This window comes from Schistocerca serialis, chromosome 2, assembly GCF_023864345.2.
Source record: "Schistocerca serialis cubense isolate TAMUIC-IGC-003099 chromosome 2, iqSchSeri2.2, whole genome shotgun sequence".
In the NCBI taxonomy this organism is placed as follows: Eukaryota; Metazoa; Arthropoda; class Insecta; order Orthoptera; family Acrididae; genus Schistocerca; species Schistocerca serialis.
The window spans coordinates 579,166,403-579,191,545 of record NC_064639.1 but is presented as its reverse complement, the minus strand read 5'-3'; the positions used below and the strand labels follow the sequence as shown (position 1 = coordinate 579,191,545).

The 25,143-nt window shown below is 39.4% G+C and overlaps 1 protein-coding gene across 1 annotated transcript in view; it reads left to right on the top strand.

Moving 5' to 3' along the window:
* The window catches only part of LOC126457586 (uncharacterized), a 44,535-nt gene extending 19,680 nt beyond the window's left edge, over positions 1-24,855 (top strand). Inside the window, exon 4 of the mRNA XM_050094017.1 lies at positions 24,497-24,855. Within this exon, the coding sequence (XP_049949974.1) occupies positions 24,497-24,781 (285 nt within the window). The 3' untranslated portion in view covers positions 24,782-24,855. The remainder of the gene's footprint in view (positions 1-24,496) is intronic.
* Positions 24,856-25,143: the final 288 nt, after the last annotated feature.

Below are 25,143 nucleotides of genomic sequence, written 5' to 3'. Positions count from 1 at the left end.
TGTGTGTTTTCCCCAATTGGTTTCAGCTTCTCATTGGTACTAGGAGAGGAGCAATTTCCGTTGGATAGTTTATATAAAGTAATTTAGATATCCCAGTGGATAAAGTTGTTTCTTCAGTGTTGAACACTTTTATTTCTCTAATCCATAATGACATGTCTCGGTATCTATCATTTGGTCATTATGAGAAAGAATCTTTTATGATCTTTTACAATGAAACAAATTCAAAACACCGAATTTTAGTATTTTGGCCTTCTCTGTGTTCTCTTTTGTTTTGGTGCCAGTATGACCACAGAGGACTACATAGATCAATTTGATTCGTGTTCCAACTTGATATGTTTACTAATGTTGCAGGGAACCAAAATAATCTCTCTCTCTCACTCTCCCTCTCCCTCCCTCCCTTTCTTTTTCTCTTCCCCCCTCCTCCGTCCCCCTCCTGCTTTTTCAGATTAGCAGCCAGAATTTTACTTTGGATCTCTCTCTCGGTGAAAGATCCATTCTCCGTGCCTAAAGACTGGGAAGATAGGTGGTTCACACCAATATTCAAGTAAGGAAATAGGAATAATCTGCTGAATTACAGATCCCTATCACTGAAATTGATTTGCAGCAAGATTTTGGAACATATACTGTATTTGAACAGTATGAATTACCTCCAAGAAAAACAGTTTATGGACATACAGCACAGATTCAGAAAATACTATTCTTCTGAAGCACAACTGATCTTTATTTGTATGAAGTAAAGAGTGCTATCAACAGGGGATATCAAATTGGGTCCAAATTTCTAGATTTCCAGAAGGCCTTTGATACATTCATCACAAGCAGCTTCAAATCAGATTGCATGTCTGTAGAGTATTGTTTCAGTGTTGTGAGTGGATTCATGATTTCCTGTCACATAGGTCACAGATCATAGTAATTGATGGAAAGTGGTCGAATGAAACAGAAGTGATGTCTGGCTTTCCCCAAGGCAGTATTTGTAGGCCCTCTGTTCCTAACCTGTACAAATGATTTAAGGGACAGTCTGAGCAACTTACTTAGATTGTTTGCATATGATGCCACCATTTACCACCTAGTAAAGTTATCAGAAGATCAAAACCAACTGCAAAATGAGTTAGACAAGGTATCTGTAAGGTGCAAAAAGTAAAAATTGACTCCAAAAATGAAATGTCTGAGGTTATCTGCATGAGTGCTAAAAGGAATCAACTAGATTTCAATTATGCAATAAATTGCACAAATCTGAAGGTTATTTATTCAGCTAAATACCTTGGGATTACAGCCGTGAAAAACTTAAATTGGAATGATCATATAGGTAATGTTGTGGGCGGGGAGAACCAAAGATGGGGTTTCATTGACAGTACATTTAGAAGATTAGACTGATTTACTAAAGAGCGTGTCTGCACCAGACTTTTCTGGCCTCTTCTAGAGTACTGTTGTGCTGTATGAGATTCTTATCAGATAAAATTGACAGAGGACATTGGAAAAGTTTAAAGAAAGACAGCTCATTATGTATTATTGTTAAATAGGAGGGAGAGAGTAACACATATGATACATTAGTTGGGATGGCAGTCATTAAAAGAAAGCCATTTTTTGTTGTAGCGAAAGCTTTTCACAAAATTTCAGTCTTCAGCTTTCTCCTTAATATTTTATTAGCACCCACCAACATAGAGACAAAGATCATTGTAACAAGAGAAATCAGAGCTTGCACAGAAAGACTTAAACATTCACTTTACTGTGTATAAGTGATACGGTAGGGAAATAGTCTGAGGGTGGTTCAATGAAACTTCTGTCAGGCACTTAGTGTGAACAGATTGATCATGCAGATGCAGACATTGATTTTATCTTGCAATGCTTTCCTTTCATTCATTTTGGCTTCCTTCAGATTTTGTTCATCAACAAGGCTTTGACTTTATGGAAACCTGTGAGGCAGTTCTCTTTGCTTTTGTAGAAACTTTTTAATTCAGTTATTAAACCTAGACATGTCCTTCTCACTTCTCACAACAGTGGTTAGCACATACATGTGTAAAAGTATATTGTACAGTATTCTTAAATTTGCTCCGTTTGTACTCCGTATGTTTCTCGAACAAATGCTTGATGTTAATTAGTCAGATAATAAGCAATCTGAACCTTGGATAGTATAACACCCTTATTGTCACCGATTCCATCCTCTGAATTGAAAAGGATGGATCTGTTAGTTACCAGGAGATAAAAGACATTGCTCCGTTGTTCAGTTTAGTAATTAGCTGTTGACAGAAATTTTTCAAAAAATGTCCTAGGGCCAATGGATTCCCTGATATAGACACTCCATTCATCTACAGATGAGAGGGCAGCCATCAGTCCTCAACAAGGCCCTACAAATGAGACTAGCTGACTTAATCACTTCCACCTGCCTTTAGAAGGAAATAAGAAGAGTCTGCAATGTATGCTCTCAGCTGCTTCAAGAAAGGCCTCTTCCAGCTGATGTATGATTCTGTACACAAGATTCCTTTCCCTCTCATGCTGTTACATCTGCAAGAGGGCTCATCCTGCACCTGTCAAGCTCCCTAAAACTAATAACCAATGATTTCCCCTCCTTGGCTACTCAGTAAAGGAGAAGCAAGGCCCACTGCCTCTGCCTCATTACCTGTGGACAACAGTGCCTCAAAACCTATTCGTCAGAACCCTTTCACCCATTTGTCGCATAGAACTTATTTCCTATAAAAATGATTTAGATCGTAGCTGAACTCACCATCTGCTAGCATTGTAACTACTGCTGCATGTTTCAGATTTATATCCATAACCTGTGACCAAGTGAGCAGAAAGCTGTCACCTCATTTCTTGCCCAGAAGCTGAAAGGGGCTGAGTTGAAATGATAAAGTCTCCTCCTTGGAGCTAAAGCGAGTTTGTTGCCACATGATTAGCCCCACAGCTTGTTGCCGGGCCTGGAACATTGCCGCTACAGTGTAGTATGTAGTACAAGGACCCAGAGCACCACAGTGGTGACGCAGATTAAAAAATAATAATAATAATAATAAAAGGAAAGAAAACACAGAGCCTGGCATTGCATTATTTCCATCGTCAGTGTCATGGCGGGTCAAGTGCCCAGAAATACTGACAGTTCCAGCTAGCTCTGAGAAGTTCTCCACACCAGTTGTTGACCTGATGTGGGTCATCCTAACTACTACTAAATGCTACCTCTGCTAGTGATGCACCTAGCCCTTATACTGCTGGGAGCTGAACTGGTGCTTTCCAGCTGGGGCAGACTGCTGGCTGACTTCAAGGCACTTACCAGAGGATCCATGGTTCGCAGCTCATGTTCTGGTGCCATTCACACATTACTTGCTGCTGTTACCTGCCCTGCCAGTACACACACTGCTACTACAGGCCAACATCTGTGAGCCACTGATGCTCCTGAGAGTTCTCAGTCCGCAGCTGTACTCTGGTGCCTCCTGAACTGGGCCCACCACAAGGTGTTAGCTAATCTCGCATTTGCACCAAATAATATGACCAGCTTACTTCGGAGTTTACTTCTGCGGTGTGCCTGTTGCCTGTAAACTGACACAACTCTATGTGCCCACTGAGGAATTGACTTGGCTTCTACACTGCGGCATGCCAGTCAGGTTTTGTGACTTTGTGCACTGGACACCTCATGCTGACACATGCTGAACTAAGCAAGCACCACTATCCAGGGTCAGCCTGCGCCACTGGGTGGTGATCGCGGCAAGACAAAGCTTTGGACTGCTGTACAAATTTTAATCATAAACTTGTTATTTCTCTCTATCGCTGATTCTCCAGTGGCCAACCACGTGGTTTTACATACCTGGTGCTCTGGCAACAATTCTTTGTCATCTCCGTAATTGCAGTGAGGTCAGTAAACATTCAAGCCGTCCTGACACAACTACTGCTGGCTTCAGAAGCGGCCATCGGATTTGAGCAATGCCCTTGCCCACGATGTACAGCATCACAGCGGAGTGATTTCTTCAAGTTCAATGGCAGGTCTATTGGATTGAGGGATGAATTTAAAAGAGAAGTTTCTTAGAACTGTTTAGACTATCAGTGTGAATCACTTCAAAGGACATGTAAAGGAAGATAGTGTTGATGTGTGCCTGGTTAGGCAATACAGTATAATTTATTGTGTGTGGTGTCAGCCACAGTAACATGCTTCACATATTGTAGACATGGGGATTACGTTAGGCAATGCGACAAATGTGCCTGGTTGATATTACAGTAATACTAGATTTAAGTATCCTTCCCATCATCCCATTTTATTTCTCCTATTTTTTCTGGATGTATTAAATGAAGGCTTCATAACGTCTTGAGACTAAACACAGGTGGTTACCACTCAGTAAGCAGTGTAATCTTTAGTGTATCAGGTCGCTCAATGTAGAGATGATACTGCAGACCTGCATTGGCAGTTACATGCTGTGAGAGAGGACACAGTGTCATCCTATTTAACTGTTTCCATGCAAGAATCAGCTACTCCTAGCCTTTTTATCCTTTCTCAGGCAAGACAGGAAAAGACATATTAGTATTTGTAGATCAGATGTTGACAGCTGCAAAGCTGGGATCTTTGACAGACAGACAGTTGCTGCAGATGACCTAGTTAGGTTTGGCAGGAGATGTGAAGACTTGTGTCTCATGAGTAAGTAAGAAATGGTCAATCATTCAGTGAACTAAGAAGAGGTTTGGTACGGTGATATAGAAGACAGAATAGCTGTAGAAACTATTCCAAACAGTTAAATGGGATGTTGTGGGAGCAAAATGAATCTGTCAAGAGTTATCTAGATAGGATGCAAAAAGTTGATATTAATACCCATCAGTTGACAGATAGGAATGAAACAAATAAGGGTATTTTGCTGGGAGAAGAACAGGAGGTGTTAGATGCCTTTCTACGGTGATTGCCGCGCTGTGTATTATGAGTTGTGCACAGAATTTCCGAAGGTCTTACCTGATGTCATAGGGTTAGAATGGCTCTGGAAGAAATATATGCAGTAACTAGAGTTAGTGATAGGAGAAATTTCTCTTCTACCAACATGATGTGTTGCCGTCGTAGACATTTGGACCACATGTGAAGATACTGATTCACAATGTAACAGATGCGTCAGGGTTAGACACCAGAGTGTGATTGTAGAGAATGTCCGGGAAGTACGAACAAATATTAAAGTGCTATAGAACATACAAAATTTATTGAAAATGTATTTAAAAAGGAAAAAAAAACACATTAAGTAACTTCTCCCATTTTTGTATGAAAAATTATATCGTCCATATGGCCACCGAAGGCTGTGCAGCAATGAGCAATGCATTCATTGAAGTTCTCAATGGTACGTTCACAAACATCTGGTGGGATGCCCTAAATAACCCTTTTAATTTCATCCCTCAGTTGGTGTATTGTGTGTGGCTTGTTCACGCACACTTTTGATTTCACAAATCTCCACAAAAAAAGTCACAAGGTGGCAGGCCATTCCTGGTTGCCACACAAAGAGATAACTTTTTGAGGAAACTTTTCATTCAGCAGAGCAATCATTTCACAGGATGTGTGACATGTCACATCTCGTTGAAACCAAAAAATTCATTTTCACCAATAAGAGGGAAAAATTAATCGGAAAGCATGTTTCAGTGACGTTCGCCGCTCATGGTGACAACAGCTTTCTCAACATTTTTGGAAAATACAGGCCGATCACTCCTCCTGCCCAGAACCCATGCCACAAAATCGTGTGTTGAGGACACATCTCATCTTCCACAGTGACTTGAGAATTTTTGTTACCTCAAATTCTGCTGTTCTGCTTACTGGTGTACCACTGAGATGTGTATCATTTTCTCATAGCTGAGAAAATTATTCATTTTCTCATAGCTGAGAAAATTATTCATTTTGTTAAGTTCTCGTTCTCTGCTTGTCGAGTCAAGACCCATTAGGCAAATCAATGTCTCTTTCCATGATCTGGTGGCTTCAACTCTTATTTAAGTTAAATCTTGTACGCATGCATTTTCAGATCTTGTGAAAAGGTTTCATGCAGTGAACTTGTTGATAAATTCTATTGTTGAGCTTGTTGGTAAACCGATTTTCCGGGCCCTACTGTCACAGAATTGTTTTCTTATGTTCAAACAGAATGTGGGCTCCCTGTTTTCTTAATGTTTGAAACAGAACCTGTGGTCTCAAACTTCCGAATCAACTTCTGAACTGAGGATTCAGTTGGAGCAGGATTATGTCCGAGTGCCAGATGCAATTAATGAATGTTTTCCATGAGACTTTCACTGTTTTTGTAACAACTTTTTATCACTTGGATACGTTGCTCAGTTGTCATCTGCTCCATGATGAAAATAAACATCAAACAACAATGCTCACCACACAAAAGCTATCAAGCTACTAATGGGAAGGATCGAAGATAACAAACCTGAAAAAACCATGGCTGCCAACCATCATATGACAAAATGGCGCAAAATTCAAATTCATCCTTACTTCCTGGACACCCATGAGAAGAAAATGGCATAATGGGGAAGAACAGAATAGGAATAATCAGATGTTAAATAGACAACAGGAGCTCCCAAGTCCACCAAGCAGCTCTCCTGGTGAATTTTAAGGCTGCAAAAATGGTGAATTTCAAGGCTGCAAAAACGTATGAAGTAGAATGGTTCTTGATTGGCATAGTGAAAGGCAGGGAGCATGGAATATTGTAGGGCAAGGGTGCTCATTGGATCTCATGGGGGAGAGTCAGTTAAACCACCGTCTAACATAAAAGTGTGACACTTTGCCTCGATTTTGTTGCCTACAGTGCCAGCAGCACGCCAAGCGGCCGGTAGATTACACCGTGAGTTCGGCGTGATCGTGAAAGCAAATAGTGATTGTTTATTTTGATTTATACAATGGTTTTCACAGGTGGGAGCGTTTGTAGCGCAATAAATTGCAGCAACAACAGGAAGAAGACACTACAGCTGTCTTTTTTTAGGTTTCCTAAGGATCCTAAGAGGTATATACCATCACGTTACTAAACTGTATCGTCAGGATTCCCTTGCAAACTATAAGTGTATAAATGATGAATGTTTCGTTTTAGGAGCAGAAAATGGCTAGTTAATAGCAGACGAGAAAACCTTATGAAGAAAGACCCAGTTTAGCTGTATAATAATATTAGGTTTTGTTCACTACATTTCGAACAAAACCAGTTCATGAACGCAGACAATAACAAACTCGTGTAGAATGCAGTACCCACACTGTTTGACATTCCAAATAAGTCACCTCAACTGACAATGAAGAGGAAGCTGCCACAAAGATTCGACAGTCAATCTAAAGCAGTAAAACAGTCCTATGACACAGAAGCAGCCAGTTCAACTCACCATGTATCAGTGCCAGATTCGTGTGAATCATCAACACAGACCTGCTTTGACGATGAAGTGGTTAGATTAAGTGCAGCTGTTCATGTCTTACAAAAGCGTGTGAAGTTTCAGAATGTGCAAATCGCTAGACTTCGAGCGAAACTATTACGGGACAAGGAAAGTTCCTACAGACAGCGACAGAAACTATCAGAAGGATCAAGTGAACAAGGACAAACAAATGTTGAAGACTATAAGATCCCGATATTTAAAAAAAGATGCCCTTGACTTGTTGTTAAGCCAGATTAGCATGCCATTGAAACAGAAACGTGCTGAAAGATGGAAAGACGAAAATAAGCTGTTTGCTATAAATTTATTGTATTACAGCACTCAGGCATACAGGTTTTTGTCAGAATGTTTTATGCTTCCATCAGTGCATACATTACAAAGGTATGTGGAAGGCATACAAATAAAATGTGGGATAAGTAACAATATATTCCATCTTTTAAAGCAAAAGGTGCAGCATTTCTCTGATACTGATAAACTTGAATATGTCATTGGATGAAATGTCTCTAATGGCAAATTTGACATATGACAGCACTTCTGACAGTGTTATTGGTTTTGAGGACTTGGGGTTTACACGCACATCTAAAATTGCCAACAGTGTGTTGGTGATAATGATTAATGCCATTTTTTCATTGCTGTACTGTTTTTGTAAAGGAACAGTGAGAGCTATGCATTTGACTGCTATATTTTATGAAGCAGTCAAAAGACTTAAGGAAATTCGCTTGGTTGTGTAGACTTGTGTGACCGATCAGGGTTCAAATTTTGTGGACTGGAGAAAGAGACTGGGAATTACACAAGACAATCCAAGTTTAGTATATGAGGAGCAGAAGATCTATTTCTTCTGTGACACCCACGTTTGTTTAAGAGCATCAGAAACAACCTGTTTAGGTATGACATAATTCATACATCAAATGATGGTTTGGTTTGTACTGCTTCTTGGAAGGACATTTCTCAGCTCTATTCAAATGACTTGCACAGAAAATACAAGTTAGCTCCCAAGCTGACAAAAAAAGCTGTCTAACTGCCAGCTTTTTCAAAAATGAAAGTGGGTACTGCAGTTCGTGTGTTAAGCCACACAGTGGCAGCTGGTATTGACACACTTGTATTTTGTGGAAGTATGCCATTATCTGCAATTGGCACTTCAGACTTTTGTCAGAAAGTTAATGACATTTTTGGATTCTTTAATACATACAGTGGGAAAGGGCCTGTGCAGCTAAGGAACTGTATAAGAAGTGATTCAGAGCATCTGGATGTTCTACATGTGATGAAGCCATGGATTTACTCTTGGAAATTTGTAGGCTGTGATGGGAGAGATTACTCCCTGAGGATAAAATGTGTAAAGGAGCTTCCAAGCAATATATGAGCTTTGGAAATGCTTGCTGCCAAGGTACTGACTGGAACAAAATTGTACTTATTCTCATGTAAAATTAACAAGACACATTGGAAAACTTTTTTTCAACTGTAAGGCAGAGAGGTGGTTTTTGCAGCAACCCATCTCCAAGGCAGTTTTGTGCTGCATTTAACAACTGTACACTAAGCAAACTGATAAACTCTTCTAATGTGGCAAACAGTAATTGTGAAGGAATTGACTGGCGTCAGGCAATACTGGACATCAAATCTGCTCAAACATTAAAGGTCTCACTGTTGTTATGCAGTAGTGATACAAGTTGTACAACAAAGCTACTAATTGTGGAAGTTCCAGCAGACTTTGGAGAACAAAACAGTATGAGATATGTGTTTGGTTACATCTTGAAGAAACTTTTTTCTTTACATAATGGTGTCAAGTGCAGGAATCTACTTGTAGACAACAGCCAGGACTTAGATGCAAATGACAAATTTTATTGCCATTTCAAAAGTTATGAAGACAATTTTGGAAGCTTGGTTTTTTGCAGTGAAAATGTTTGTTTATTTTTGAGGGATTGTGAAAATCAGATGGCTTCAGTTTTTGATGAACATTTTCATAAGAAAAACTGTGGTGAATTATATGTGGACTTGTTGATGGCTATCCCAAGTTTTCCCCTTGGATGTTGTGAAGGAACTAAACTGCTGTTGATCAAGATATTTGTTAAAGTGAGACTCGTTTACCGACTCAAATATTGGAATCAAGACTATAGGAAACTGAAGAAGTTGACTCCTTTGGGCTGCTGATTTCTTTGGTATGTATTTCATTCACTTCTGTTGTTAGGCACTTAATTTTCCTTGCTTCTTTCATGTGATGACATTATTTTGTCAGCACCTTGTTCATTGACAGATTGTTTGAAAATTATTCAAATATTTGGTTTGCATGAAATGTAATGTAATCAGCTCATTATAATGTTTTCAGCATATTTCTCCCACTATCTGGCAGTTGCTTGTCCCACTTAGAATAATATAAAGGTGAAGGTCGTACTTGTGGTAACAGGCGACAATGACAAACGCAGTAGCCCTACAGAACGATAAACGAGCTGTCGATCATTTTTGCATGTAGAGGTGCATGTCTGTGCTTCTTACATGTGAATCTGTGTGTTTATATTCTTTTGATATCAACGCGGTAAGCTGCAATTATGTCCAATGTCACAAGTGTTTCTTCACGAATGTGTTGTAGGTTGCCACTCTGTTCATGGTTTTTGTCCATACTTGCGCTTATTTCAGCATAATTTTTAGAAACATATGTGCCTTCTGATACTACACAAACCCTTGGAGGCAAGAAAATAACTCAGATAATTTGGAAATTATGTAGGAGATGGATGCAAACAAACCTCATGCTTACGACGCGTCTGACATTCACCTTACCTGCCGCTTGGAGCGCTAGTGTCACTCCATCTGTCAAACGGCAACAACTTTTACAGCAGTGAGTGTCGTGACTGTTATGTTAGACTGTGGTTAAACCATCCACTGTATGGGATAATTATGTGCAGTCAGTAGCTTCATTAATGTTAAGTTTTCAGGTGGAAGCAAAGCAATTGCAGGAAGTTTCACCCCATGTAGGTGAAGGGTACTGCTTCATCCTAGGACTAGAATGCCTGTTTGCTATAAATTGACTATAGACAACATATGGTAGAACTGAGCCTTTTCTGTGTGGGGAAAACTGTTATCAATGACACTGTTGCAAGATTCATCTCTTATGAGAGATGATTTGATTAAACTATTAAAGAGCAATTCACATGATAAAGCAGTGCACAAGAAACAGAGAAACTACTGTAGATGAACATCGGAATGGAACTACCAGCAAAACTATTATGTGTGATGGAACCACTGGAAGGAAACAATGAGTTAGACAAAACATGGTGCTTTGTGAACTGAAGTGTTATTATATGCGTACGGGAGACAGATGGTGAACAATTAGTGCCCTTTGCCATTGATGGAACCAAAGGCATCAGTTTATCTAAGGGATTATTGGTTGCCAATTTAGATATTCTAGACGAAGACGATCTAGGGAGAACAGATTCAGATGGTAGCCATGAATAAGGTCCAAGTATAACTACAGTACATAAAAAATGAAACATTTAGAAGGAATAGAGAAAACACTTGGAAGTTAGTAATAAAACTTGAGGTCCTATTTAATCTTCATGGCCTGTTACCCGATGATGCAGCATGGGATCCCAACTGGGAATCAATCACATGTGTACTGTAAGCCATATTGGGTGCTCCATAAACTACAACTCTAATGGACGAGTTCATTAACCAACAATTATGCAGTAAGCCTTATAGGGTGCTTCATGACCTACAACCACTAATGGAAGGATTCATTAACCAACAGTTATGCATTCGTATCAGTAAGGAAGTACCAGTTTGTGGGATGCACCCATGATAATAGTACCAAAGAAAATTTGGACATAACAAAGTTCTATCAGTTCTGCTGCAACTATAGATACCTCAATAACCATATGATTACAAATGCATACCTAGTATAGAATGTAATGCGAACCCTTATTAACTTGGGACAGTGTAGGTATTCCTCCATACAGATCTATGAAGTCGGTATTGTCAACTGGAAATAGTACCAGAGGACCAACCAAAAACTGCATTTATAGTTCCTTGGGGTCACTATCAATACCATCTAATGCCATTTAGTTTGAAAAATGTGCCGCTCACATTTCAATGGTTGTTGGATGTAGTCGTGAAGGGATTAAAGCTGAAACAGTTTATGGTGTATATAGATGATGATATTGTTTGTGTGGTGTATGAAAGAGCATGTACAATAGTTAACATTTTTTAGGAGCACCACAGCATGCCAAACCTTTGGCATAATAAAGTGTCATTTTGTACTACGATAATTGAATTGCTTGGGACATGTAATTATCCAAGATGGAGTAAGAACAGACCCAAGATTATTGGAATGCTCTACAGAGTTTTCCAGCATCTTACACAGGCACGGAATTAGTCATTTTTAGGGTCAGCAAGTTGCTAAAGGAAACTTGTCCCAGGGTTTGCAACGTTAAACGCCATTTAACACTGAAGTGTGAAAGTGTGCTTGAAAAATTAAAGAAGTTACTAATTGCTAGTCTATTACTGGTCTTTCTAGATTACAAGAAAGAGTTCATTTTATCATATGATGATAGCAGTAATGGAGTAAGTCACGTTCTAAGCCAAGAGGTACAGGATAAGGAGTGTCCAGTTACTTATGTGTCACAGCTATTGAACAGAACAGAGCGCAACTATTCTGCAACAGAAATGGTAACGATGACTAACTGAAACCCTCAGCTGCCGACAGGTGGTGTTGATATACCTCGATGTGGACAGCTGAAAATGTGTGCCCCGACCGGGACTCGAACCTGGGACCTCCTGCTTGCATGGCAGACGCTCTATCCACCTGAGTCACCGAGGACACAGACGAATAGCGCGACTGCAGGGACTTATCCCTTACACGCTTCCCGTGAGACTCACATTCCCAACTGTCCACAATTCTACATATGTAATGTACCTTATAGACATTTGCCCATTCACTCATTACTCGCGGACGCTTTGGCGATTCCCCGTAAGAGTTTGGGCAACCTGTGCGCATTCGCACAGACGAAGGTCAATGGCTGGGTAGCCTTTAACTATATATATGAAGGCAGTAACTGTTCTCGAAAGAACAGAATACTTTTGATGACCGTGCTGCTTTAAGGTGTTAACAAATTAAGCAGTTTTGAAGTGATTATTGGGATTAAAGGATCTGTCGAATATACTTACTTGTCAGGCATTAAAATTTAGTGAGTTCGATTTTGAAGTAGCTCATCAACCCAATAAGAAGCACGGAAATGTAAGTGGTCTTAGCAGAAAAGTTGTTCTGGTACAGGCAGTAGGTCATAGTATTGCAGAGTAATGTGCTGGTCTGCTGTTCAAATTGCTTGGCAATGTTTTATAAAATTTTAGACTTCAGATATTATATTTGCTTTAAAAGCAATTTATTTGTGGATTATCATTCATCTCAAACTTTCTTTTTGTGTTACTGATTTGAGTGGTCTGTTATTTGTGAGTACACTTACATTGTTCATTGAAGACCCAGCAGTGTGTTTACATTTTGTGGCATGTAGTTGCAGCTGTGATGGTTTTAAAGCTAAGTATTGATAAAGTTGTTTGTGTACTGCATGTGAATATTAAATTTAGTAATTTTCAATAGTTCTTCCAAATATTAACAGTGTGTTTACATTTTGTGGTGTGCAGTTGCAGTTGTAGGGTTCTTAAGTACGACAAAGTTGTTTGTGCGCTGCTATTTGGTTACTAAATTCAATAGTCTTGTGATGTTTCTGGTGAAATAACGATGTAGTAAACTTTCGTAAAATTTTGCCCACTGTGTTGTATAGAGTTGTTTATGTGTTATAGTCATTTATTAAGTTTAGTACTGTAGTTTTCAGCTGACATTTCTTAATGTTTGTAGTGCAATATTTCAGTAAAACTTCTGTTCAGTGTGTTTAATTTTGTTGTGTGTTCCAGTGGCTTGAATTTTTTGTTTTAGTTAAGAAATTGTGTGAAGTTTTTGTGGTATTGGCATTAGTTGTGGTTTAGTAGTATTAATAAATGTAGTTGCTCTCATAGTAGAGAGTTAAATTCAAGATCACTATTGTTAGTTCTTTTAAATAGTTCTAATGTAGTAATTGGACTCAGGTAAGGTAGATATTTAGTTTTTTTTCCAGAAACTGTTAACATTTTACCATGTGTGAGAAGTGTGGGCTTTGTCATGGATTTATGAGTAATGGGTTTCATTAAGGAGAATGCAGTGGGGAAGCCAGCGGGCATTGTAGAGAGATCCTCTCCTGGAAATGCAGATGTTTTAGCAGAAATAAGTTGATAGAGGAGGAGGAAGAGGAGGAGTGTAAGTTCTGTGCCCTTCTGCTGCAATTTTAAAACACAAAGGAGGAGCTAGAGGAATGGGAACTGACGGTAAGAAGGCAGCAAGGCAGAGGAGATATTCAGACAAATTTACTTTGTGTGCAACCAATATATTTGACCATCTATCAGAGTTTAGGGGAGAGGAGTCTCTTGTAACTGTAAGTGTAGGAAACATGCAGCAGTCCTCAGCAGTTAGGGAGCCTAAGTTAGTTGCAAGTTCTAACAGAAAGGAGGAGGTTCTGCTGTTAGGCTGTTGGTATGGCAGAGGTGTGGACCAGCAGTTGCAGGAAGTGTTGGGAAGTGAGTACCAGGTCACCAGCGCTGTAAAGCCTAGTGCAGAGTTGCCTCAGTTGACTGTTATGTAGGAATTTTATGAAAAAGGATCAGGTAATGATTGTGGGTGGAGGTGGGAATAGTCTTGATAGGGACGGGGAGTATAATGTAGGCAGTGACCTGGTAAAGGTAGTGACTCAAACTGATGGCACAACTGTGCACTTCATGCAACTGTTTTAGCATCACAATCGGCCTCGTCTTAATGCTGCTGTTAAGCATGTTAACATGGGGCTGGAGACGGCACTAATGGCGGAGAGTGTGCTCACATTACAGTGGTGCCAGTTGAATCCATCAATAGATTGGATTTCACTAGGCATGGCCTGCACCTCAATAGGTAGGGGAAGAGGAGGCTGGCAAAGCTTATAAATGACAGTTAAGTGGGTGGTGGTGGGATCAGTCATGGGAAAACTGCTGTAGTAGGTGGTGTTAGAACTGCACCTTTTTTAGGTTGAAGTCAGCTGATAAGTATCCCTGCTTAAAGGAAGTCTCTCTAACAAGGGAATCACTTTCAAGGGAGGTCAGGTATCCAAGTAGTGAAGGAATTAGTGTATTTCATCAGAATATGAGAGGTACTAGAGATAAAGTTAGTGAACTGCTTATAGACATTGACTCTGACATTATTGGTATGTCGGGGCACCACTTAAATAATTTGACTATTCAGGGGCTTCCTTTACCAGAATACAGATTAGCTGGCAGTTTCTCAAGGAGTTCTTCGTGTAGTGGGGGAGTTGCCATGTATATGAAAAAACAGTACTTCACTTGAGTCCGCATATGTATCATTGTACTGCACTGAAGAGCTATTTGAATGTTTTGCAAGGACAGTTGAATTTAATGAAACTAAACTTCTAATTATTGTTGTTTATAGGTCCCCTAACTCTGAATTCAGAGCATTTCTTTCTCAAGCTAAAGAGGCTTCTTGATTCATTTTATAGGAAGTATCAAAGATTAGTTGTATGTGGTGACTTCAATATTCATTTTGTATGTGGTAGTGCAAGAAAAAGGATGTTGGAAGATCTCCTAAATTCATATGATCTGATGCAGACTGTTTTTTCTAACCAGGGTCCAGGGCAACAGTAGCACACCCATAGATAATATTTTTATTCATTCTTTATTACTAGATGCACATTCCATTTGTAAAAGGGTAAATGGCCTTTCAGACCATGATGCACAAATTTTAACAGTAAAAGCTTTTTGCAGTCAAACAAATGTTATATATAACTACACGCTATGTAGAAAAGCTAATTCAGATGCAATAGAGGATTTTTTCAACCTCATTAAGGAACAAAAGTGGCAGCATTTTTATAGTGCCAATAACATTGAGGACAAATGTAATGCTTTCTGTAACACATTTCTTTTGCTCTTTGAAAGTTGCTTTCCATTAGAACAGGACTTCCCAACCTTTTCAGCTGGCGGACCCCTTCTTCAGTCGAAAATCCATGGCAGCCCCTAGTCAGTCAAGAGCACAGTAACTTTAAATTTCAGAGCAAAACACATGGAAAATGAAAGCTTCTTAATGCAAGTACCATGTTCTCAATGACCTCCCCCCCCCTCCCCCCCTCCAGCCCCCGCCCCCCCCCCCCCCCCACACAAAGTATCAATAGTCTTTCGTTTAGAGATGAATGAAAACATCTTAAAATTAACAATCCAATTTGAATTCCCACTGTATCCAGACACTTGCTAGTGGATTTACTTCCTTTGTTCAACACACTATAGCCTGATTAAAATTACGTGGTTATTGACATTTCACACTTTGGAGCTGCCTTCCTCCAAGAGCAATCATCGTCATGTCCAAACTGTTCGGTGTTCACTTCCACTGTTTGGCTACTGTTGTATAAGGAGCATATATAACAGTCGTGTGTGTGTGTGTGGTTTTTTGTGAAATCCGAAGAAAAATGTTCAAATGTATTGAAAGTCTATGGGACTTAACTGCTGAGGTCATCAGTCCCTAGTCTTGCACACTATTAACCTAAGTTTAACTTCCGCTAAGGGCAACACACACACACACACATTCTCGAGGGAGGACTCGAACCTCCGGTGAGAGCGGCCGCGCAATCCACGACGACATGGTAGCGTAGACTGCGCAGCCATTCCGTGCGGCTGTGAAGAAAAGAGGCAGACCCTTGATTCAGGATACAAACACATCACGAAAGAAAAGAGGCCAAGGAATTGCCTTTAAAGGACTACTGTGACATCTGTTGTGCAATGTGTGGGAATACATTCACCCAGTTTACATGCGTTTCCAAAACCGTATTTCATAAGCCGATATCCCAGTTCCACTTTTGGTTGGTCAGGTAAACACTTCAAAATCGATTCTAGAAATCTGCTTTTATAAAGCTGTTTTCCAGTTCCACAATCGATTTTCGTGTCCATGTAGACAGCTCGGAAAGTCTAGCTATTTTTACGTCTTTGCGTATCTACTGAACGGCAGCTGTCAGTCCATAGCCAGCAGCTAGCAGGCGGCGTGGCAACAATTTAGCCACAGCTGACAACTTCAACTACTACTTGGACACTATAATGTGGCAGTGAACCTTGACTGTAAACAAATTAGGCAAACAAACAAACAGACTCTCTTATTTCTATATAAGAAGACAAAGCATTTCACAGAATGTAAGACTTTTTTTCTCAAAGGAAACAAATTCTGGCAGAGGAGGTTTACCTTTTACAAGGTGGCACGTGAAAAGTACTCATTTGTTTACGCTCGCAGTCAGTTGCCACAATATAGTGTCAGAATAATAGCAAGTAATTGTAATTGAAGTATAGGCAGGCCATATTTTTAACTGAGAGGACGGAATATATTATAAAGAAAAGAAATTAGCTTTAGAGATCATTTTAATTTTTGTAACAAAAATATCAATGCCAACAGAATTCAATTAATAATTATTTTGTAAATGATAGAAGACAGAAACAAAATTCCTACAGAGTTATAGTTCAGGTACGTTCACTGAGCATCTACGAAGAAAAATACTTACTTCTTTACTATAGATGAGTCTGTAGGAATAATAATGGAATCCTAATGTGATGGTTGAGGGTGCTTCTGCTGACACAATTTTGAAAAGTTGGGTTCAATTCTTGACAACTGGAGATGGATGTCTGGTTCCGCATCTAGACAGCTTCGGTACTTAGTTTTGTGGACACTATAGATCAAGAATCCAGATTCACATGTGTGTTGTGGAACACGGAAGAAGTACATGTTTTGCCTTTTCAACAAGGGGGGTATCTGTGGAGAGACAATGACTACTGCTGCAATTCTTGGCATTTTCTTTTATTTTCGTTATTGCTCCGACTGTAGGACCCGTCATAGCTTTTGCACTATCTGTGCACACATCTGTGCAATTAGACCATGAAACTTCGTTAGTCCTTAAAAAATCATCCAATAGACGGAATATTTCAGTACCTGTTGTGTTGGCAGGTAGTGGTCTGCACAATAAGAAGTCCTCCTCAAAACATCCAGAATATTCATAATGGACAAAAGCCAATAAAATCACTAATCCTGCAACATCAATGGATTCATCCATCTGCAGAGAAAATGAATTGTGGTGGATGTGAGAAACAAGAGTGTCTTTACTGCCTTTTCGTCTAGCATGCAAGAAACAATATCATTAACACATGGCTTTATGAGATTTTCTGCAATGGTATGAGCTTTGCCTGTTTTTGCCACTCGATAACTAACCAAGAAAGAAGCTTTAAGTGAATTTTCATCTATTGTTTTTGCATGAGTTTTCATGCAATGCTGAGAAGCAGATAGTTCAGCACTCTTACTTTTGAAAAAATCGGTGTCTTTAGCCTGGAAATCCGGGTGAGTACCTTCAAAATGACGGTGCAATTTAACTGGAACCATTGAACTGTTCAGAAGGGCGCACACAAATTACACACTGAGCTTTATCCTCCTTTTTCTCCATAAAGCCCATTTCTAAATAGCTTTGTACTTACGCTTCTTGGTTATTCCACTTTCACAGGATATTGCAACCAGTGGAGTACTTGCAGCGTTTTCACATAATAAATCTGGCTGTGGGGCTTCTTGTGATTGTTCTTCCTTTGGTCGTCCTCCCTCCTCATTCATTTCGCTTTTGTGCAGGCGATGGAGAAACTGCACCCTTCTTCAATGATCCTGACTTCAGCCACCGATCCATGTTAGAAGTAATAAACTGGTAAAAAATTGACTTACGAAATAGGTAGTGCACTGACACAGCAAGTTTAACATTTAATGATGCCTGCGGCCGCATACATGCCAGCGACCTCTGTGATTGTGCGATAAAGCTTGCTCCGCACATGCGTAAAAGATTTCAGTGCATCTAGTGCCATGAGCCAGCGCACAAACGACCCCTGTATTGTTGCTTAACAGTCAATCAGAGAAGCCGCATTCTCCAGCACTAAACTGTGTATGCATTCTCACTTGGGAACCGCAAAGGCTGCTTGGGAATACAACCATGTTTTTCACACACACAAAAAAAAATAGTGATGAATTTGATTTTCACATTTTTATTCAATAATTTTACTCGTTATTTTACGTGATTTGATGAGAGGTGGCTGCAGACCCCCTAGAAAGAGCTGGCGGACCCATAAGGGGTATTGTAAGGTGCTTAAAAATGTTATTGAGAAGGCAAAGATTATGTGGTATGCATATAGAATAGCTAACACATAGGATAAAATTAAAACTGTGTGGTCAGTCATGAAGGAAGTGTCTGATCAGCAGCACAAGGTTGGCAATATAAAGTCAGTTCATAGTAAAAATACTGATAAGTCATATATATGTACAGTATTTAACAGTCACTTTCTGAGCATTACTGGTGAATTAAATAAAAACTTAGTTTATCATCAGCAGCAGCAGCAGCACCATCTCAGTCTTTTCCCACATCATGTGGGGTCGGCGTTGCTTTGCTGGATCGTTCTCTTCCATACATGCCTATCCAGTACTTCTTCTCTGAGCCATCCTTTCTCCCATAGGTCCCCTGCTACCTTGTCTTTCCCTCTCAATTTTGGTCTTCCTCTTCTCCTTGATCCTTCAATTGCTAGGTCTTCAACTCTTCTTCCCACATAGTACTCCCCTCTTCTCTGCACATGTCCATACCATCTTAGCCTAGTTTCTTATATCTTCTTCCCTATGTTCCCTACTTTCACTGTTCCCCTCATGTACTCATTCCTTAGCCTACTCTTTCGTGTCACCCCACTCTTCCACCTTAACATTCTAATTTCTGCCACTTCCATCTTTTTCTCTTGGGCTTTTGTAATTGGCCAAGTTTCTGCACTATACAGCATTGCAGGCCTCACCACAGACTTGTAAAGCTTTCCTTTCATTCTGCAGCTAACCTTCTTATTACACAGTACTCCGCTCAGTTTCCTCTAGTTCATGTATCCACTATTTATCCTGTGCTGTATTTCAGCCTCCAGTCCTCCATCACTTTGCATGTAAGAGCCTAGGTAGTTAAATTTCTTGACCAGCATTAGTTCTTCTCCTTGCAGGTTAATATATAGATCTTTGGCATCCTTTGTACACACACATTCTGTTTTCACCCTGGTAATTCTCATTCCCCTTTCCTCTAGAGCTTTTCTTCACTGTTCAAGCTTGCCTTGAAGTGCCTCCTAGGTGGGTTCACAGGTTACAACATCATTGGCAAACATCATGCTCCAAGGTGCCTCTCTTTTCACATCTTTGACTAGTACATCCATGACAAAGCCAAAGAGATATGGGCTGAGAGCAGGTCCCTGATGTAGTCCTACTCTCACTGGAAATGCCTTTGTTGCACCTGCACTGCTCCTGACTTGTGTCATTGCGCCTTCATACATGTCTTCTACCACCCTGATATATTTTTCTGGCAGGCATTTACTTCTCAGACATCCCCATATCTCTTGCCTCGGCACTCTGTCACATGTCTTATCAATATCAATAAAGGCCATATGCAGTTCGGCTTGTACTTCTCTTAGTTTATAAAGGTAATTATATAACTCTTTTGGAAAATGTCTTTCCGATACTGATGTCTGAAATACTCTTCTGTGATACTGACAAGGGGGAGATTGAGTCAGTGGAATGATTAAAGTATTCAATAGTCAAACCGCTTTATAAAAAAGGAGAAAGGAATAATGTAGACAATTTTAGACCTATTTCTACGCCATCAGTGTTTGCTAAAGTTATTGAAAAGGCTGTGTATGTAAGGGTAATTGATCATTATATTTCACGTAATTTGCTGTCAAACGTATAGTTTGGTTTTAGAAGTGCTTTAACAACTGAAAAGGCTATATTCTCTTTTCTCTCTGATGTACAGGATGGATTAAACAAAAGGTTTCAAATGCTAGGCTTTTTTTTTTTTATTATTTAACTAAGGCATTTGATTGTGTTGTTCACAAAATATTGCTCCAGGAGTTGGACCATTATGGCATATGGGGAGTAGCTCACAATTGGTTCACCTCTTACTTTAATAACAGACAGCAAAAGGTCATTGTAAACAGTGCTGAGAATGGCTATTATTGGGGTCTGAGTAGTGGAGCACAGTTAAATAGGGGGTGCCCCAGGAATCAGTGCCGGGACCACCCTTGTTCCTTACTTATGTAAATGATGTGCCCTCTAGTATTATAGGTGATTCTAAAATATTTCTATTTGCTGATGACACTGTCTTGGTAGTAAATAATGCTGAGTGCAATATTGGAATTTAAATAGTGCAATTCGTGACGTAAGCTCATGACTTGTAGAAAATAAACTAATGCTAAATCACAGTAAGACTCAGTTTTTATAGTTTCCAACATACAATTCAACAAAACCCAACATTTTAATTTCGTAGAATAGACGTATGATTAATGAAACTTAACAGTTCAAACTTCTAGGTGTTCAGATGAATGGTAAACTGTTGGGGCCCACATTCAGGATCTTGTTCAAAGACTTAATGCTGCCATTTTTACTATTCAAACAGTATCTGAAGCAAGTGATAGTTCAACACAAAAAGTAGTCTAGTTTGCTTATTTTCATTCACTTATGACATATGGTATTATATTTTGGGGTAACTCTTCCCCTTTCTCAAAGGATATTTTTGGCTCAGAAATGTGAGGTTCAGGCAATAAGTGGTGTAAGTTTGCTAACCTCTTGTCAACCACTGTTCATTAGTCTGAATATTCTGACATTGTACTCTCAATATATATATTCTTTACTGTCATTTCTTGTTAACAATATCAGCTTGCTGGTTTATCCATTTTCAATAAGCTCCCACAAAAATTCAAAACTCATAGCAGTAATACATGTGCTTTCAAATTGAAACTGAAGAATTTCCTCATGGGTAACACCTTTTATTCTGTCGAGGAGTTCCTTTAAAAATTAAGCTAATTTCTTTGTTATATTGTTGATTGCATTTACATGGCTTGTCTTTCTTTGCGTTCATAAACATTTTATTTTATCTGTTACTACTTTTATGTTGTAATTTCATGTACTAACATGTTCCATGACCTTGGAGATTTGCTCCTCAATTTGGTCCTATGGAACTAGATGTGTAAAATTAATAAAAAATTAAAAACAGCATAAGCTGGTGTTGCAGGTTGCGAAGTTTGCAACACAACCACAGTTTGCCATTCATGGCGGTGTATTGTGGAAGACGAGAAGGTTCGTGCTTCATGTAGTAGTTCCTGTCATGCTGTGAGAAGAAATAATGGAAACAAGCACATGGTATATGGTCATGGAGAATATAGAACTACAGACAGAAGAGTAGCCAAATGTTACAGTTGGAGAACACACAGACAAGACGTAGAGCAGTATCTTAAAAACTGTATGGCATGTGCATAATGAATGGAGTTGAGCCATCAATGTGTGCTGGTATAGAGGTTGCCAGAAGCTAGTAAACATTCTGAAATAATCAGGGTAGACTGATTAAAACCTTTTAGTGAGACAAGCACTTGTAGTGAGACACCAGTGGGTAACCACTATGTTCTGACCGTTAAAGGTCATTTCTCATGTGAACCAACATCAGAGCGTCTAGCTGAAGATGCATGATTGCAATGTGTGCTCAGGCACCACCCACACTGGGCTTGCTGCAGCCTGCCCTGCATGTATGCACTCTGCTACTGCAGGCTTTTGTCTGTAGGTTGCTAATGTCACATCCTGTGTTGGGGGTCCTTGGTTTGCAGTTGTGCTCTGGTGCCTCCTGATCTGGGTCCAAAACAGACTGTTAGCTGGTCTGGTATTTGCACCACACTGGGTGGCCAGTTTACTTCGAGGTTTGCTGTCTTGGTGGGTCTGTTCCTTGCTCTGGCTAATGCAGCTCTATGTGCCCGCCAAGACACTGACTTGGGTTTTACACCACGATATGCCCCAGCAGCACCTTGCTGCCAGTATTAAAATTGCTGGCATTCATACTTTTGTAGTTTTCTCTCAAATGTTTAAAAACTGGTAAGTTAGGCCTGCTTGTTACACCATGTACTTTCCATTCAAACTACACTTTTTAAAGTAAGTTCATATATTTGATGATGGTGTTTGAGGCAGTTAGGTGGCTGCAGAGAATTTGTACTTTGTCTCAATATCCGTATAGGTTAATGCTCTCCAAGTACCATTAGCTTGCTCTTTACATAACTATTCTGTAATTTTGGAATGTCATTGAGCTCTTCACTGTCCCCAAATGTAACAATGATTGGGAGTGTGTCTTCTTTTGGGGCCCTGTCATTTAAAGGTGGCAGCAGTTTACCATTCCAGTGAACAGTAATAACTGGAGGAATACCATTCTCAGAAGCTGATTTTATTATTTCAGGCTGTTGTCTTCTCTTCTTCTGTATGTACACTCAGCTGGTATTAATCCAAGCCAGCTGCTATTTTATATTAATTTATTGTATTTTATTTCTTCAGTAATAAAATCATTGATACCTTGGATTGCAGCAGTCTCCAATGAACTGTCTCAGAAGTGCATTCTAAACGCTCACCATCACCAGTATTAACTTCATCTGAACTTGAAAATGCCAAATATGATTCTTCAGATGATGATGAAGGAAGTACAAGAGAAGGTGTAGAAGTGGATGCTGTGCACATTTGTTTCTCTTGCCTTTTCTCTTCTTCCAGTTTTCTCTGCCATGCCCTTTTTTTTTCTTTATGCGTAAGTACTTGGTGTACTCCCGCAAGGCTGCCTTTATGCTCAGGCTCTCTCTGTCAGAGTAAAAACATCCTCCCTTTTTCCAACTTCGATGTTTGTAGAGTGTAGAGCAAATAAATTGTCCAGATTATTTATAAACTTCTCTTCATGGCACTTAAACACATCTTGACACTTTTTGCATTTTGTTTTTTTGCAATTTCTTCACTCCGAATGCAAGTAAATAAGTTTAGTGACCAAGGTGGAACTGTGCTTTCTCCCAAAATATAATGAGCTTGTGAACTGCAAGATCAGCACTTTCACTAGTGGTTAATTTTACTCCCCATATGTTATAAAATGAAACTTCCAACACTTGTCGATTTGATAGTAATTTGTGTCCTGTTATTTGGTATTTTATATCTCCAGTAAAAGCTCACATTCCTTGGCACTCTGTAATTGACATGACATCTTAGATAATGACTGGAAAATATGTGCAACACAATTCATAACTAATAAAAAAAACTGACTGTACTGCAAGTGCACTTATTGATAAGCTGAGATGATGTCAGCAAAACATCTGTAAACAGTGTGGAAGATCATGTTCCTCATGCTCATTTGTGCTGAAGTTGGCATGGGTTACAGAGCTTCAGTCTCAACAAAATTTTGTACAGACATGTTTCAGATTCAATCAAACAATATTAGAAGATAAGCGTTGAAGTTGAAGTGGGAAGATAAGCGAACCCAGCAAACAGTAGTCCAGCCTTGTGATTCTGTGCACTGGCCGCCTCTTGGTGAGATAAGCAAGCACAACCAACCGGGACCAGCCTTCAATGCTTGGCGTGGACCACAGCAAGAAAACACCTTCGACTGCTATACAAATTGTGATCAATAAACTTCTTGTCATTTTTCAATGCCTCTATGGTTCCATGACAGTCAACTACCTGGTTCTACATACCTGCTGCCGTGGCAACTATCCTTGAAGTCGTAGTAAGCTGCAACAAGGTTAATAAACACTCGAACCATCCTGATCCTCCTCCACCACTTTGGTGTTATATCAAGGTTCTCTGTGGACTATGTTGGCTAGAAATGTAATTGGCAAGATTTGTTGTGTGTTTAAAACAACAAGCACAATTCACAGGTGGCAAAGCAACTTGCTGTTCACTAACAGCTGTCAATTACTCCACAAGGATTCTGTGCTGGTCTCAATCCTTAGCTATATCTTTCTGTCTGCATGAGAACAGACCTTGTGTAAAGGCAGAAATAGGTAAGGAATTTAAAAGAATTAAGCAGTCAAAAATCAGTTGCTGCTTGTGTCCAGAAGCACTGCAAGTAATGTTGCTGGTGACAAGTGGTGATGCCTTGAGATCTCACACACTACTACTGCTTTTGCATTGATTTTTGCCAGTAGTGTTGCAGTATCACTGTATTTGTATATTATTTGGGGATGGGTAATTTATATAACAGATCAGTTGACTTTTTTTAAATTTCTTATACAGGTTGAGTATGACAATGAAGAAGATGAGGAAGAGGATGAGGATGGTGTGAATAATAAAACAGTTGATGATATTCCTGGGATGCAGATGAAGACCAAGAAAGAGATTAAAAAGGCTATCAAGAAACAAGCTACAAAACAAGTGAAAAAAAGTAAAGCTTTTCAGGTAAAAAGTAAGATCGAGCGATTTAAAAACAAGAGAAAATCACTTCAAGAAAAGAAACGTAGGCTAAAATTGCAGAACCGTAGTAAAAAAAATAAGCATAAGCAACAGCATAAACAAAGATGATTGTTTGTATGCAATATGTTATTTATATTGATGTCAATACACTTTGTGTTAATAAATGATTTACATGAGATAAAGGATCAGACTTAAAAGTTTAATGAATGTGATTGATATTCCTTGTGATGCACCATTTCACAACAGTTTTCAAGGTACTAATATCTTTGTAACTCTTCATTTAGTTAATCACAACAGACTTATTTGTATTGACAGTATAAATGTACACTGTGAGTGCAGCTCTGGCTCAAGAAGGATCAATAAGTTTTATACCAGTATTTCTTCTGTTTTTGGATTTCCCATCACAGTGCCTTTTGGTATTATATATCAGATAGCTCATGCCTCATGCAAGCACATTTTGTTTAGCTTTT